The sequence below is a fragment of the Taudactylus pleione genome, unplaced genomic scaffold (assembly GCF_031769625.1).
Source record: "Taudactylus pleione unplaced genomic scaffold, aTauple2 ptg000188l, whole genome shotgun sequence".
NCBI lineage: Eukaryota > Metazoa > Chordata > Amphibia > Anura > Myobatrachidae > Taudactylus > Taudactylus pleione.
In genome coordinates, this window is record NW_028284590.1 from 3327306 (window position 1) to 3344793 (window position 17488).

The 17488-nt window shown below is 41.2% G+C and overlaps 1 protein-coding gene across 4 annotated transcripts in view; it reads right to left on the bottom strand.

Annotated features, from left to right (window-relative positions):
* Positions 1 to 17488, bottom strand: part of NCKAP1 (NCK associated protein 1) — a 128876-nt gene that overhangs the window by 70428 nt on the left and 40960 nt on the right. For all 4 annotated transcript variants that reach the window (XM_088476364.1, XM_088476366.1, XM_088476363.1 and 1 more), the window contains 7 exons: positions 16504 to 16614; positions 10606 to 10698; positions 9352 to 9408; positions 7457 to 7599; positions 6724 to 6814; positions 4181 to 4318; positions 1572 to 1620 (listed from right to left, as the gene is read on the bottom strand). In XM_088476364.1, coding sequence (XP_088332490.1) covers positions 1572 to 1620; positions 4181 to 4318; positions 6724 to 6814; positions 7457 to 7599; positions 9352 to 9408; positions 10606 to 10698; positions 16504 to 16614 — 682 coding nt within the window. The remainder of the gene's footprint in view (positions 1 to 1571; positions 1621 to 4180; positions 4319 to 6723; positions 6815 to 7456; positions 7600 to 9351; positions 9409 to 10605; positions 10699 to 16503; positions 16615 to 17488) is intronic.

A 17488-nucleotide genomic window follows, 5' to 3' on the forward strand; every position in this document is an offset into this window, starting at 1 on the left:
GCCACTTGCTCCCCAGTCCTGGGAACAGCGAGTGCAGGTTTGCACCCCAAATCTGAGAGTGGCGAGTGCAGTGGATTTCTGACTTTGTTTATTTAGCTAATTTTTAATTAGCCTTTTTGTGATCACAGCTGTCTCATGCTCCCCTGTGCAAGCTCATTTATAATAACCTGTGTCAGCTGCCTTTTTGGTAGTATGACAGAAGCAATATTTGGTGACTGTCTTGCCTTTAAAAGCCATAAGTGGCAGGTGAGCTTTAAACCAGATAACATTTTGTCAGTTTGAACTCTGTGATAGCAGCTACCAGGTTTCCATAAATATGATATATAGTGTAGGACCTGCAGAGAAATGGGGTCCCGTGATGAGGGCTGCAGGCTTAAATGCATTGATCAATCCATGAACCAAAACCCCATTATTTATTTATTATTGTAAGTGATTTAACAATGGTGAGTTTTCTGTTTTTATTAATTTAAGCAATGTGGCACAAGCCACTTGCACCCCAGGCGAGTACAGGTTTGCACCATACCGGTGCCCACTTGCAATAATGCATAAGTCTAATGAGACTAAGGGGTAAATTTACTAAAGTGAGAGTTTTTAGAAGTGAGTTTTAAAAGTGATGTTGCCCACAGCAACCAGATTCTACTTAACATTTAACTAGCACCTTCTAGAAGATAATAGCTAGAATCTGATTGGTTGCTATGGGCAACATCACTTTTAAAACTCACTTCTAAAAACTCTCACTTTAGTAAATTTACCCCTCGAGGTGAAACATGCTCCCAGCACTAACATTGTGAACAAGAGGTCAAGTAAAGGCCCCCACACATCTTTGTCCAAATCTCCGTTCACCAGATGCCGGAGCATCAGTGAAGTCCAACATGTTGGATTTCACCGATTTGCTGATCGATCAGCAAATTGGGGAATTTTAACATGAGGAACATAACCGATAAATCGGCGATCATCGATGGCCGTCAATCTGCATTTCCGACCGGCAGATCAGCAGTTCCGGTCGGATCCGCTAGCAGATGTATGGAGCCCTTAAGCTACCACTGATGGCATCAGATTTTTCTGTACGTCCGTATGATTGAACCAACAGGGCCTGCCTTACTTTTGACATAACTAATTTTCAAAACACGTCTAAGTTCTGCAGAATAGAATCAGATCAGTAATGGTGGTATAAGGGTAAATAATAATGACTGGAAGATCTTCAAGCTGAAGCGCAGAACATGGGGCTTCAGCAGATGTGCTTTAAGTGTCCATATAACCCCCCCTACTGCCCCCTTTGGCTGTACCATTCAGTCAACAGGAAGTGAATAAGTGAATTACATACTGTAGCTGTAACGATCTTTAATCCCTGCTAGAGAGCAACGTTTTTATTCACCACTAGAAAAGACCCCAATATGTATTCTCCTAAAGTCTAATTATTGTATAGTCTATTGATCAACCAGGACTGCGCGGCACACGGTGACACCAGCATTTCCTGCTTCAAATAGTGAATCATCAACAGACGCTTGTATCGGTTTTGTACAATATAGACATACACAGCGCACATGGGTAAATATTTATGGGGCACTTACAAATGATCCACTTCTCCATTGCGTCCAGTGACAGGTACTCACACGGCATCTGCAAGTTGACAGCAAATTAACATCTTTACGACGTGATCAATTCTCATAGTTGTGCAATGTGTCAGATAAAATGAATAACTGATCCGTATTTATGGCTTATCAATGACAACTGAGCTGGTCTGTTATGGCTGCCAAGTCTCCCACATTTATAATCCAAGCTACTACAGACAGCAGATATCTGCCCTGAGAGTAAGGGGGGGTAAATTTACTAACCACCGGTTTTGCTTTTTTTGGGCGATCTTCTGTCGGTTTTGCAATCCACCCATTTACTTAAGTCAAAATAAAGAGAAAACCGAACAAATGACAGACTTTAGAATACAATGGAGCATCGGACTAAACTATCAAATTATTTAACATAGACAAGTATACAAACAGCATATTTACTAAGAGCTGTTCTGCAAACCGACCAAAAACAGACGGCCAACCTACCCATATAATACACTACCAACTGACAGGCATGTGAGTTCTAAAACACATTCTATTGGACAAAGCTTCACCATGATGCCAATAAAAAGGCACACACACACACACACTATGGCATTTGAAGAGTAGTCTATACTCAGCACTTACGCATACCTCCCAACATGACCCTCTCCAGGAGGGACACAATGCTCTGGTCCTGGACTTCCCTGGTAATTTATGATTGGTGGCGGCTCCAGAGGTGGCGCTGCAGCACAGTCCAAAATTCAAATAGGGGAGTCACACCAACTGCCAGTGAGTCCCAGCCAGTGATGTTTGGCAGTGTGTGAAATTGACAGTTGGTGTGACTCCCCTATTTGAATTGTGGACTGCGCTGCAGCCCCACCTCTTACCAGGGAAGTCCAGGACCAGAGCATTGTGTCCCTCCTGGAGAGGGTCATGTTGGGAGGTAGGCTTACGTGAGATATGCAGCACACCACCACCTGACAAAGGAGCCAGGAACGCAGAAACAGCAGAGACACAGCTTCATGAGGTACCGCAGAGCCTACGCAGGCCTAGGTTCTTCAGGGAGCAGCTAAATCTCAATGCAGTGTCTGTTGGTGAGGTCATTACAGATGTTCCACCTCAACCGTACCACCTGAATCTGTATGATCTCATCAAGGAACAGCTTTAGCCAGACACTGCACGGTCACGTGACGTATCAGGCCTGCGCTAGATGCCGCATTTTTTTGCCACTGGCTCCTTCCAGTCAGTCACGTCTAATGTGCTCGGCATATCTCAGCCAACTTTTAGCTGCCATCTCACCCAGGTCAAGGCAGCACTAGAGACCCTTTCCTTTTACAGCCGGGAGTCCCAGCTTACTGTAGTCTCGCGGGCATGCCCAATGTCCTGGGTGTTACAGATTGCACGCACATTGGCTGAGACCACCTGTGTTTGACGTCAGAGAAGCACTTAGCACACTGGGAGCTGCTCCTCGTGAAATGGCCGATAGCATTAACAGCCTCCACTGCCACCGTCCACAGATGTTTGTTACGCCAAAATGAAGTGTGTGAAGCCTGAATCCCAAAAACGCATCATAATTTGGCACTAATGCGTGCAGCAGGACCACATTCTCCTCCTAACAAAAGATCGGACATAACGTCTAGACTTGGTTATGGCTGCCTTCCTCTCTTCCGCTAAGTTAGACTCCCGATCCACCTCCGGCGCCATTTCCTTTACCTCACGCTCCCTAACCTCCTCTCTGCTCTTCCTCCATGTAAAGGAATAACAAACACCACAAAGACTTACAAGATAAACACAGAAAAAGAAAACCTACACTAAAGGGGGGTATCCACACAGCGATTTAACCAAGCGATTGCACGATAACGACGTCGTTATCGTGCAATCACTTGTAAATCGCGCATGCATCGGGCATGTTTAGTCAGAAGCGACCAGCGATGTGCATGCCCGCTGGTTGCTTCCAACATCGCCCATACATGCTGGTCAACCTGACAATCTCGTCAGGTTCAGCATGTGCGGGGATGAGGATGTGCCTGTTCAGTCTAGGCACTAGTGAATGTTCAGTCTAGGCACATCACTAGCTATACAAACGACAGCACGATTACGACATTGCTGTCGTGCGCTCATTTGTATATCTACAAGTGGATACCCGACTTTACACTGCACTCCTCACCTACACACCAACGCAAATAAACACTGACGAGACAAACGTTAAACTAAAGACTCCACATAGAAACATAAGACAACTTTTAGCTAACTGTTGTATAACTCACCGAAATACTCTCAAAATTCAACTCTAACACCTCACTAGCCCCTCACAATGTGCCTGGGCGCTTTGGGGAATTTTTATAAGGAGTTTGTGATGGAGAAATAGCGTGTGGTATATTTGGGCCAATAGAAAAACACTTTGGTGTGTTAGTCAGTTTTTGGATGGTTTTTGATTTCCATAGGAAATCACAACACTGACTAACTTAACACAAGCAAAAACCAACATCGCCTTCGGTTCTCAAATGACACTGAAAACCGATGGATAGTAAATTGCACACCGTTTAGATACAAACACGCCATCAGTGTCCGTCGGTTTTGAAACCGACGGCTCATAAATTGACCCCTAGCTGTTTTTGTTGATGTAGTCCTACCGTATCCGATTGTGCCGGGTTCAACATTGTACTTGGGGCACTGATGAGGCTGAGGAGCTGGGCGTTTCGCCACTGTTCTGCCGATAGATTTCTCCGAGGATAAACCATCTGAAGTGAAATTAGGGCATCTGACAAAGACTAAAAGAGAAAACACAAAGCGATCCTCAATCTCTGTATAACGGAAGGAATATGGATATATTTATACAGCAAGAGAAGAAAAGTGAATAAATACTCTGCAGTATAATAATTGCAGCTATTAAAATCACAACTGCAGGCCAATGCTGTTATTTTGGTTACGGAGCTGCAGTGATAAGTAGAACGTGTTCCAAGAAGATTTTGTTTTTTTTTAATCTCAGAGTTACAAATTGATTGGGATGCTTATAGGAGATTAAACGCACAGATAGGAAAATGATTATAACTCCAGCACTTCTCCAACAGACGTAGCCGTTCATTAGATGCTGCCAAGCCAAATGTAACATACAAGGTAACTGAGGACAACAGTGCAGTAATCTTAGCCCCCACAAATATCCTGCACAGATACTGTATATTGAGGTTGCCACTAATGATATTGGACTTCCACAAAGTTGGATCCAATATACAGACTGGCTGGAAAAGCATAGCGTTATGGGGCCACTCTGGATCTCGCATGTAACAATGGATATAGCCCTGCCTCCCTAATTACTTGTGCCGAAACTTTCAACTAATGGTGCAATGTGTGATGGTCCCAATGACTTGCGCTCCCGTTACTCCAGAGGGGGGCGTCACAACTCCAGGTATAAAACAGTGGTTACTTTTGAAATACATCCTCCCTTAATGCCATTATGGTATGAAGTGTATCAAACCTTCCTGAGAGGGCAACCAATTCAGTTCTAGCTATCATTTCTCTAGTACATTCCATAATGAGATAGCTAGTAGCTGATTGGCTGCCATTTGCAACTTCTCCACCTGTCTGATATCTGCTCTGTATAAAACAGAAGAGGAGGGGCCGTGGGGAAAGACAGAAAAAAAAAAAAAAAAAATCAACCAATCAGCTACTGTAATTTTTCAAACAGCCTGTAAAATGACAGTTAGAAGCTGATTGGTTGGTACGTTATCTCTCTCCACAGCTTGATACATGTCCCCCATTGACACTAGAAATGTTTCAAATACGGTTTTCCTTGTTTTTAAGTTTTTCTTATTATTTTGATCTTCATTTTACCTAAAATAGTACATAACCGCAGATTGTAATGGACTGATTTGGTTTATCCATGCTAGTTTCTTGCACTTTAATTTTAGGTGGAGTTTAAAACTGGTCATATACATATATATATATATATACACACACACACATATAGATCAAGACATATGTCTTGATAAAAGTGGTTTACACTGAAACGTTGACCAAAGGACGCACAGTATTGCCGTGATTTATTTCTGTTGTAAGTCTCGCTGAGTGCCTCCCATCTCCGATCTATATACTGAATTTTCTGGGAAGGACACCGGAGCTGTTTTCTCTTTTAACGGAGTGCCGGTCACCTAGTTGTCATATATATATATATATATATATATATATATATATATACATACATACATATATATATATATATATATATATATACACACACACACACACACACACACACACACACATATGGTTTTTTATTTCTTTTTTACACAATACAATGGAGGCATAAAAATTGGAATTAAACAAAATTATTATCTCCTGCACCTTACAATCTAGTTGTGATGGGGCAGGAAGACATTATTAGTGCGTGGACAGTATTAGGATTGTCACACACACATTGTACTATAACTACACATAAATCTGTTCCCAGATGTCTGATCCCACACAGAAGCTTTATAACAGACAGACTCAGGAGAGAAGGTATAAACCTGAGACCCAGCATCTGGTTTAATCATTCAATGTGGCTATTCTGACAAAATATAAGAACCCAAATGAATATAAACCACAATGGACATACACAAACCAATCCATGTACTTGGCTGAGCACTAGATTGGGGGTACCCCTTGGCTATGTATCTCTTCTGCTGACACTGGGGCCTGTTCGTTTGGTAACACACAGGAAAACAGCGGTATTCTTCTGATAACATCAGCATGTATGACAATGACCCGATCCATTTAGAAACAGTATCAGGCATATTTTAAGATAATGCATGAAGTAATATGCAGCTAACTGTCAATAACACGGGTAATACAGTGTGAGTGACCAGGTTTGGACAATGGCTAAAAGGGTGGAGTCACTATTATTTGAGTCCGTTTACCCTCAAACATGCGGTACCGTCACTAGCCACGTTCTTATGTGTGAACCCACCTGTTAACTATGAGACTACGAGCCAATGAACTGTGCTTCTGTACTAACGAATGTAAAATCCTGAAGCTCTACACGAACAGCATTTGTTTAAAAGATCGCAAATAAAAAACTGGAATGGTACAGATCATGCTGGGCTAATTTACTTACTGATGAATAAATTAGTTATTTCAGGGAAGTTCCATTTAAAAAAAAATTAAAAATGGCCTGTCACGTTACAAATTCTATCATTACCTTACTGTGGGGTACAAACTCTTCCATCATCTTTTTTAAAGGATTTTCATAGTCTACTATCATCTGTCCAAGTCGAGGATACTCCCGATCACTAGTAAGAACATATAAAACAATGCACTGTGACTACAAAAATGCTCTAGTAAAAGGACTAATACTAAGGGAACAATTCAATTGTTTTTACCGCGGCTATTTCTTTTAGGTGCCCGAATGAGCAATTCTATTGCTGCTGTATCCGGGTGCGAAGAGCCGCAGCTACACACATTCCTGCTCGCAGCCTCCTGGGGTGACAGCAGAAATGTGTGATAAGTTGGCTCTTTGGGTGCCCAAAACAGTACTTTAGGTGGGTTAAGATGCTTTGCACGGCAAAAGCTGATGCTTCTGGGTGAGCACACACGGCATTAGAACCATAACTCAGAAACAATTGAATCGCCCCCTAAAAGCATATTTCTCAATATTTGCAGGTTAACGGCTCTATAATTACAATAAGCTCTACGATTCCGACTTCACATTTCTTAAACCCACAAAGCAATTAAATGACTGTTACAAGAAAAGTTGTAAGATTCAAAATGATTTTTCTGCAGACGTAAAATTGTGATAATTAATGCTACAAGTTCCAAAAGAATAAAAAAATCCTAATTTACAAAGTTTGTGTTTTTTTTTTTACAAGGATTTGTTCCCAACTTTAATTTTAAAATCAAGAAGACAGTATTTAAATACATCATAACGCAAATACCTGGAACCATGAGTCATTTCATGAGAGTAGTTGTAGAGTCCTATAATTGCTTTTCGCTCTTCAATCCGAGAAAGCATTATCATTAGTGTAGTGTAAGTTATTATCAGATCTAAGTAGTTCTTGGTTAAATCAAAGTTGACAGTCTGCAGAACAAAGACAGGATCGTTAACCTCTATAGCAAGAGAAGAAAAGCTCTAACAGATGATTAGAAAACTGCACTGTAAACCAATTGCACAATGACTGGAAATGCTAATATGAGAGTGTTTATGCAAATATCTCCTTTTTTACACTTTTACAGTGCTGTCATTTGTACACCATACATATAGTCACAGTATTTGGACTCCTGGAATGAAACTGAAAGACTGTATGCCAGTAGGAGTGTCAGAAAGGACACTATGCAATCTCGTTGCTGCCTCCACTCACGTGTACCAATCACAGGCTGCAAATCAAGGAATTGTGGTGGAAATGTATCACACTGTCTAAAGAGGACATGAGGAGTTGCCCATAGCTACCATATTCTAGCCATCATTTATCAAGTGCAGGGTTTCCCAATCACGGTCCTCAAGGCACACTAACAGTCCAGGTTTTAAGGATAGCCATACTTGAGCACATGTGACATAATTAGTACCTCAGTTATTTTGATTTAACCATCTGTGCTTAAGCATGGATATCACTAAAACCAGGACTGTTAGTGTGCCTTGAGGACCGAGGTTGGGAGATCACTGATCTAGTACATTCTATGAAATGATAGCTAGATGCGGATTGGTTGCTATGGTAAATTCTTCCACTTGTCCTCATTAGAAGGTTTAATACACCTCCCTCGGTGCCTTGTTGTCCTCTCCTGCCTACCCACACCCACTTCCTCCAACGCCACTCTAAGTTGGTATAGAAAACGGATTCGGCAGTCCTCTATTACCAGGTGGTGGGTATGGCCCAGCATAATTATCTATTGCTAAGCTGTAGTCCAGCGCCCAAAAACCTACCGAGGGCTGCGGCCAATACCAGCACTGGGGGGACAAATCTTTACAGAAAAGTGATCAAACAATGTAGGAGGATGGGAAATTCAGTTCTGCAGTTTGCTAAGTGATCTTCTACCCACTTAATAGGTTAAGCAGTCCTCTAAACAAAAACTGGAATTTATAGGATGTTAAATACACAACACTGCAGTTTAGTATCTATGTAAGACAAAGCATACAATTATAAATACACTTTGTTATAGTGATCCCCCACTATGGGTTGTATTCGACACCACAGTTATTATTATGTTTAATAAAAAATCTTTTGTTGAGGATGCTCCATAAACATAATGACCAGGATATAAACACTGGTGCAAATGAACTTTATCTGCAAATACGATGCATAAACTGAATATATTTACAAAGATGTGATGTCTCCTTTAAAAGTTCTCCAGCTGTTATGAAACTACAAATCCCAGCATGCCCTGCCACAGCTTCAGCATTCCCTAATAACAAAACTGTGACAGGGCATGCTGGGACGTGTAGTTTCACAACAGCTGGAGTTACAGGTTAGCCAGGCCTACCCAAAGACAAAACCCATTTGTATCTGTAACCTATGCACATACAGCTGGTTTCATTTTGTGAACTGAACCCACTTCAAGATAAAGCAGCCTAGGAACCAGTCCTACATAAACAGGAGGCCATGAATATAGGCTGCATTCTCATAATTACTGGTTTAGCCAACACTGCTGAATGTAGGTGACAGGTGCACTTTAAACCACAGGTGTGTATAATATACACTAAGTAGCTACACCTACACACAGGTCAATGACCCACTGATACAGTCCTGCAGGGCTCAAGTATATGCATTTCAGTTATTACTTAAAACGTTATTCAGGAAACCGTTCTGTAACCACACACACATTCTTGTATACTTACAATATCAAAGAAAACTTGACAAACGTCAATAGTGTTAAGCAGTTCACATACATGATCCTAGAAAAATAAGAATAGGAATATAATCAATAGTGGTCACTGCACAGCACTTAGCCCCACAGCCCCCACCTAGGCGAACACGTCTCAGCGAAACAGAATTGTGGAAGAACACTGATTCATGCATTCTCATAGGAATGTAGACACTGTACTGGGGCAGAAAGTCTTATGCTGGGTACACACTCGACGATTTCTCGGATGAGATGGTGAATTGGACAGAGATATCGTCCGGATCATCTAGTGTGTGTGCACTATGCAAGCTCCCGGGCAGTGACATTGGGGTCGCTCCATCAGCGGGCATGCACGGCAAACGGAGGACCCAGCTACCGACGTTAGGAGGGCGAATCGTGTATGTGAACGATGTATCAGGGAGTGGGACACCGTATCGTGCAGTGTGTTCTGCCCGCCTGATATATCGTTCTATAGGACTTTGCATTGGCGGATCGGGTAATGTGTACCCGGCTTTCGGGGCACTATAATGGGAGAGAGTGGTACACATTTAAAAAAAAAAAAAAAAACAACACACACACACAGAACACTACAAATCTGCTTTTAATGCAGTATTGTGTAAAGGGACTAGTCTGCTAGAATACTGAACTCAGTCATAGGACTGGCCACAAACTGTATGGAACTCTCCAATCAAATGAGATTTAAAAAAAAAAAAAAACAACCAGATATGTGTCAGATAACCCCACATACTGTATTAGGTTCAGATTTAGGAGATCGGATAAAATATGAATGAAGAATAGCCCAAAGTGACAATTTACTGACCGAATTCCCCCAATTAAAAGGACTTTGGATTTTGAGTCTGTAAAAATAATAATCACCTTAACTGGGGAGCCCCTCGTCAGAGATTATAATTGTTCACATCTTATCAAATTAGAACTTTTTTTTTATTCAAAGTAGGAAGAAATAAGAACCTTGTTTTATAATCACAAGTGGTTAAATAACCTGTGCCTAACTAGGAATATTCATAAGCTCATCCCTCTACAAAAGTTCTCTTTCATAGTCTATTGAATGGAACAACGCTACAAAAACGCTGGGGCTGTACCAAGGCACAGAGGTCCATTGATCTCTGTACTATGCTGCCAGCGCTATCAACACAGACACCAGTGCGGATGGTCCCATCTGGGATCACCATGAAAAGCGAAGAACACAACCATTATAATAACAGAACTAGTAACAAGCTAAAACACCAACCTTAAATTCCATAACATCCACAAATGTGAAGTAATAAAGTGCCAGGTTTTTCAGGATCTCAGATTTTTCTTTTTGGAGTTGCGCAAGCTGTTGCTGTAAAATTAAAGGCATATATTCAGCTAAAAACAACAAAACGGCAAATAATTCAATAATTTGGTCTCAGGCTCGAAGCTTTTTAAAAAAAATTTCTTTAGCACTTACCACCCTGCAAGCAACATACAAAGACAGCCGCATTTAAAAGATTGTTACGCAATGTGTCAAACGCACAGAATGAAAAGAAAAAAAATAATAATCCGTCGCCCACAAAAAGACGTTAAGAGTAAAATAGCTGTTAATTGAAAGATAGAGGAAGGCATCGTTCTCAGATGTAGAAGCATAGGGACACTTAAAATTCTGAACTTACCAAACAGAATATCCAGGCAAAGCCACGTTACGCATGCAAAATAAATGTAGATACAAACATAAAATACAGTAAAAATGATCGAGAAATAGAAATAGTCACAAGAACGACAGAAGCAAAAAAAAAAAAAAAAAGAAGAACAAAAGAAAGAAAAAAAGCAAAAACACTTCTTGTTAGACACGAGAGAATAATGAGCAAAGCAGAGAGAGATATTAGAAAGCTAAGATACAGTTACGGGGATAGTGTGAATTCACAATGAGAAAATGCACATTAAAAGCAAAGCGATTTCATGACACCATAGAATGAAAGCTGACTAACTATAGTTAATGTTTTCACCAGGAGTTGGCATATTTAATCTAAGTAAACTATTTTTATCCAGATATCCACACAACTATTTTCATTATTTTTTAGTTTTTTGTTTAATGCACATTTGTATGCTTTTGGCTTATTTTTCACATGCACGGTAGATATTTTGTTTGGAAGCCATGACAGCAGCATATCCACCTACAAGATGATGAAATAATCTACTCAAACCATCTTCCCTTATACAGTCAGGTGCATAAATATTGGGACATTGACGGAATTTTCATATTTTGGCCTCTGTTCACCACCACAATGGCTTTGAAATGAAACAAACAAGATGTGCTTTAACTGCAGACTTTCAGATTTAATTTGAGGGTAATTACATCCAAATCAGGTGAACGGTGTAGGAATTACAACGGTTTCTATATGTGCCTCCCACTTTTTAAGGGGCCAAAAGTAATGGGACTATCAACTCAAAAGCTATTTCATGGACAGGTGTGGGCTATTCCCTCGTTATTTCATTATCAATTAAGCAGGTAAAAGGTCTGGAGTTGATTCTAGATGTGACATTTGCATTTGGAATCAGTTGCTGTCGACTCTCAATATGAGAACCAAAGAGCTGTCACTATCAGTGAAGCAAGCCATCATTAGGCTGAAAAATCAAAACAAACCCATCAGAGCGATAGCAAAAACATTAGGTGTGGCCAAATCAACTGTTTGGAACATTCTTAAACAGAAAAAACGCACCGGAGAGCTTAGTTTGTTTCATTTCAAAGCCATTGTGGTGGTGAATAGAGGCCAAAACATGAAAATTCTGTCAAATGTCCCAATATTTATGCACCTGACTGTACATATAGCATGACCTCCAAACAATAGGTTCTGCTATATTTCAAGACTGTAGACAGCCTGCAGCTAGCAGCCAAACCACATTCTGCGTCAAAACATGGTCATTTTAGATTACAGCAGTGGTTCCCAAGCTGTGCGCCGCGGCACCCCAGTCGGAGCCCAGCCAGTATTTTTTCGGAACAGGTGGAAGCCGGCGCCCAGATGAGCAAGAGGCTGCTGTTACCCCGCTGTGAAGAAGGGAGACCGCAGTAGGGTCAGATCAACGAGGGACCCACTACCGGAAAGATGGGTGCTGTGATGGACCCTGAGTGCCCTTACCCGCAGCCTGATAGACGAAGATGTGTGATTGCTGAAGGTCCCGACGCTGCCGAGTCAGGACCCACTGCCGTCTAAGACGTGGCCGCTGGACAGGACCCAAGAAAAGGAGACGACTGCCAGAGAGAAGGAATCCCAGAGACCTGCCGCCGACAACCGGACCCTTTTTTGGGAACCACTAGTTTACAGTGTAAAATCATGGTACTTCATGATTGCACCGTCAGCGTTGTTTATAATGATGTGTGCGTGACATCCCTCTCATGAAAGAAAAGTGAATATATAAAAGGTACTCTGTCCGTCTCTTACTGAGCACATGCTCATCTCCTATTAACACAGTAAGGTAAAATAAAAACACCACAGAGTGTACACCTGTGGTCAGAGCGTAGGTCCCGAGTTTCTGCACTGCGCAAGTTCTGGAAATATGAGCACGCAAGTGCAGGTAATGCAGGGTCATATGCATTTGGATCGCATGTAGACTTACGACGAAATACGTGTAACTGAACTGTTACAGGGAATCCTCACATTGGCAAAGTGAGAGCGCAGCAACGGAACAGCAGGCTATGCAGCGTTAGACGTAAGCGCAAATATGCCTGTTTGGAGGTGTGCTTTTTACACTGGTATAGAGTAGGTGCTAATGAACACTGATGCCTAACAGCATACCAGGCGCACACAGGGGGCAGGTGCTTTGTAAGATGTGTACCAGGGATATCAAAATACGCCCAATAGCGAATCTTTACACGCTACAAGGAGATGGGGACCCGGTTTTAAAAACTGAGCTGCAGCCGCCAATCGCCGCCGGCAGCATCTTCTCAACCAATAGCCACCGGCGGAGTCTCCTCAACTAGTCCCCCGCCCCTCCAGTCCGGTCAGCGCGATCACTGGCGTACAACTCTACATATGGGAGAATCTTCCCAGTGTTTACATGCACGCAGTTCGGGAACAAAATACGTCAGATTTCTGTCTAACTTGGTGGCAGGTCCAATGTGTACAGTATTGGTTCTCAATCCTCAACCCTCAAGTTTTCTGTCTGTGGAAGCAGGTGGCATAATTACTGGCTCAGCAAAATAGATTAACTCACCTGTGCATGGATAAAGAAATCCACAAAACATGGCCTGTTGGTGATATTTGGGGAACGGAGTTATTATTGGCCTGGTGTACAGGTCATTTTGCTCCAAGGCCACACAGACTAAAAATTGTAATGACTGAAGTTAAAGGTCAAACCACGTTTGTGCATTACAATGTATCCATTTCCATACAATTCCCAACATTCTGGACTAATGATAGCCTTACTAATAAGTTCTGCAGTAAATCGGGCACTCTGGAAAATACTCTGATGTACAAATGACACCTTGTTCATCGGGTGCAAAGTATGGACATCAAAGAACACACCCAGCCTGGTATGAAATGTGCTCAAATATATAAACAACTGCTACAGTACTGTACTGAGATTCCCAACACTTCCCAGGCAGCCCAACTGCACACACTTATTTACTCTGTGCTGCATGGCAATACAGGTTCGCAGGTAAGGAACAGGTTAAACCAGCTTTCGCTCCAACCCTAGAACGCGCAGTGAGTGAATCACCCTTTCAGTGTGTCGGAAATGAATCAATAAAGGCATGGCTACAGCTTCATACAGAGCATGTTAGCATAGCTAGGAATGCTATAGTCTTCCCTGGAACCATTAGGTGTCGTACATTTATTTCCCACATGTGACAACACTGTGAAAGGCTCTGGCCTCAACAGAAGAGAACTGAGGGTTAGATATGTAGAATGTTTAGCCAATATTACCAACAGGACATTAGTGCTGGAGGGTCACCCCTCCTCCTCTGTTTAACAAGGACTTGTACAATCACGCCAGGTTATCCCAGGAATGAGTTTACGTGAAGGGCAACTGTTTTTTTGTTTTGTTTTGTTTTTTTAATAGGGGAAATAAAAAAAAAAACAGTAGATATTTGTGGTTGTATTGAGTCATTTTCATTAAATAGAATTAAGAAGGAAGCTCTCCCACTTTAATGGATTCATTTCAGGAACAAGAGCACAGTAAAAACAAAAAAAACACAAAAAACAAACAAACAAAAAAACCCTCAAATTCTTAGCTAACCTTATTAAGGCTGATTAGTCTGCTCCGCTATCTACCATTTCTAGAAGTATCTCATAACACTGTATAGTAGGGGGACTACAATGTATAGTAGGGGGTATAGAGAACCTACGGTGATGAGAAAAAAGGGAATGTCTACTGGACCAAAATTCATGCCTGAAATGGCCCCCCAAAAAAAGGAACAAAAAAAAAAAAAGTACAATATTTTGCGAGTGTTCCTACTAAAATTACATCACAAGATTGTGCGGTGGGGGGAGGGATATCATTTAAATATGCCAATCTATATAAAGATCAAAGGTTCTCTCAATGCTTCAACTAATTCCATACCTAGCAGGAAGACAAATGGCGAAAAAGTGAATGTATTGGTGCAAATAGTATTTAAACCCCTCTTTGTATAAAATTCTTCCAGCTGCCTGTAGGTACAGTTTCCTCATAAAAAGGCTGCCCCCATTATCAGTATTGCAGTGCCAGGGGTCCTCCTGGTCCAGAGGCTGGCGGAGGAGAAGGTAATGGATACAGTGGGGCAGTCTATGTGCTCCGAGGAGATATTCTCTTCCAGGGACTTCTAAGTGCAACTTTATACATTTGGCTATGGAAAATTCATATTGCTCTATTAGGGAGATTTGCATCTTCCCTGTCCAGTTCAAAAGGTGCACCCTGCAAACGCCAACCTATGAGACTGCTGCGTTGGAAGACGAACATAGAGGATTATATTCTGCATACAGTCACCTAACGATAGGATACACAGCAAGGGCTGCAGGCTGAGCTGCAAGGTACCTTTCAGTATCCTTAAAGCACGCAGGCCAGGAGGTGGATAAAGTTAGAATTAAACACGTGAAATTAGTTGCTAAAGTCATGCAAGGGCGAGGAAAAAGTGTAAGAATACAAAGTATTTTATGTTGGGGGTACTTTTGCACCTAATAAGATTCAATACACCTATATATTAATGGAGAATGCCCTGAGCTGGCAAACATGATGATCACATTAAATAAAAAATTTCAACAAAATGCATAGAACTTCATCATATGTTAAATAAGTTTAAGGTTGTGTGTAGCTTCAGGGGAAAAATAACCCCTCATGCAAACTATCATAAGGCTCTTTTTTAAGTGTTACTCTGCTGCATTCAAAAATGGATGCAAGCGAGAAGACCACAGTAAGTTGCGCGCTCAATTATTATTATTTATTATTATTGCCAGTTATTTATATAGCGCACACATATTCCGCAGCGCTTTACAGAGAATATTTGGCCATTCACATCGGTACCTGCCCCAGTGGAGCTTACAATCTATGTTCCCTATCACATGCGCATACACACTAGGGTTAATTTGTGTTGGGAGCCAATTAACCTACCAGTATATTTTTGGAGTGTGGGAGGAAACCGGAGTACCCGGAGGAAACCCACGCAAGCACAGGGAGAATATACAAACTCTGCACAGGTAGGGCCGTGGTGGGAATTGAACCCACAACCTCAGTGCTGTGCGGCAGTAACGCTAACCATTACACCATCTGTGCTGCCCTGCTCAATGCTCGTGTCTTTCCACCACTCACACACAGGCTTTTGCAGGTGCTGTACAACAAGCAACACTGGAACCCTGGGAAAATGGTTTCAGAGCGCAGGTCTTGGGGCTCCACTAATGAAAGAGCTAAATGGTTATCGGAGAACATCATCTATAAAAAGCATTGCAAAATCCGTTTTTTAAAGCTGCAAAGAGATCTCCAACGTCTACCCTTATTATGTACCCAGGCATCACTTTGCGTGCATCTCAGTGATATCACCGACTTCGATTTAACGGATCGGCTGCATTCATCATACAAATTGGCTGGCTCTAGAACACATTAAATAGCCACTACAAAGAGGTCCATCATTTGTTGCTTTAAAAAAAAATAAAAAAAAAATACTAGATCGCTATACATTAAAGGAATGCAGTTTACTTACATTGTTGTTGCGGGTTTCAACTGCTGGAAACTTCCGGACAATAAACTTTACGGCAGATTCTAAGTTTTTGTCGATCAGATAAGAAGGCTTTGCCTTGGGATCCCCACATGCCTAGCAAAAGTTAAATGAGAAAAGAAAAATCAGAATTTTTTTTTTTCCCCTCTCAAAAACAAACCTGGGATAGTCGGGCTGTCAAATGAAAAGTTTGTTGTTTCAAATTGGTATGAGAAATAAATAAGAGTTTGAGGGTTGTCATAGCTGTAACTGAAGACGGAAAAAAAAAAAAAAAAAAAAAATTCCTAGAGAAATAATATATGGAGAGGTTTAAAGCCATGAAGAAAGCACTATATGGTCAATCCTAAAGTAAAACAAGATTTATAAAATAAAAATAAATGTATGAAGCTGGTAATAGGAGTGATAAGGATAAAACAATGATTTGCTTTGGCTCAATATATCTTCATAAATATCTGAAAATGGGTGTGTCATGTAAAAAAATAAAAATAAATAAAAAAAAACCTTATATTTTTTACAGTACACAATACTCACAAAACAAAAAAACACACAAGTGGAACATTATACAACACAAAACACAAGAGAACTAATTTATATCTATATTTCCTAGATTGTGAATAATGCGAATGAAGTGTGCGGCACATGTATTGATAGACCCAATCATAGCGATAGAGTAGTGGTATCATTCAACGTACTCTGGGGTGTCTAGACCTGCAGAAATAAGTTACCCATAAAGACGGATGAGTTTCAGAGAACCTGCTGGGGTCCTGGACATGAGTTTGTCATTAAAGGAACTGACCACCTCTGTCATGTCCTGTAGGGACATCTTTAGAGAACCTCTCTCCATTATGTGTTCCTTCCCACCAGAAGGTGATTCTTCTACTAGAACACTCACTATTAACCTAAAAATAGGAAAATTGCAAATATCACAAAATCCATGGTGTTATAAGCATGGGGGGACTTTCAACCTCGA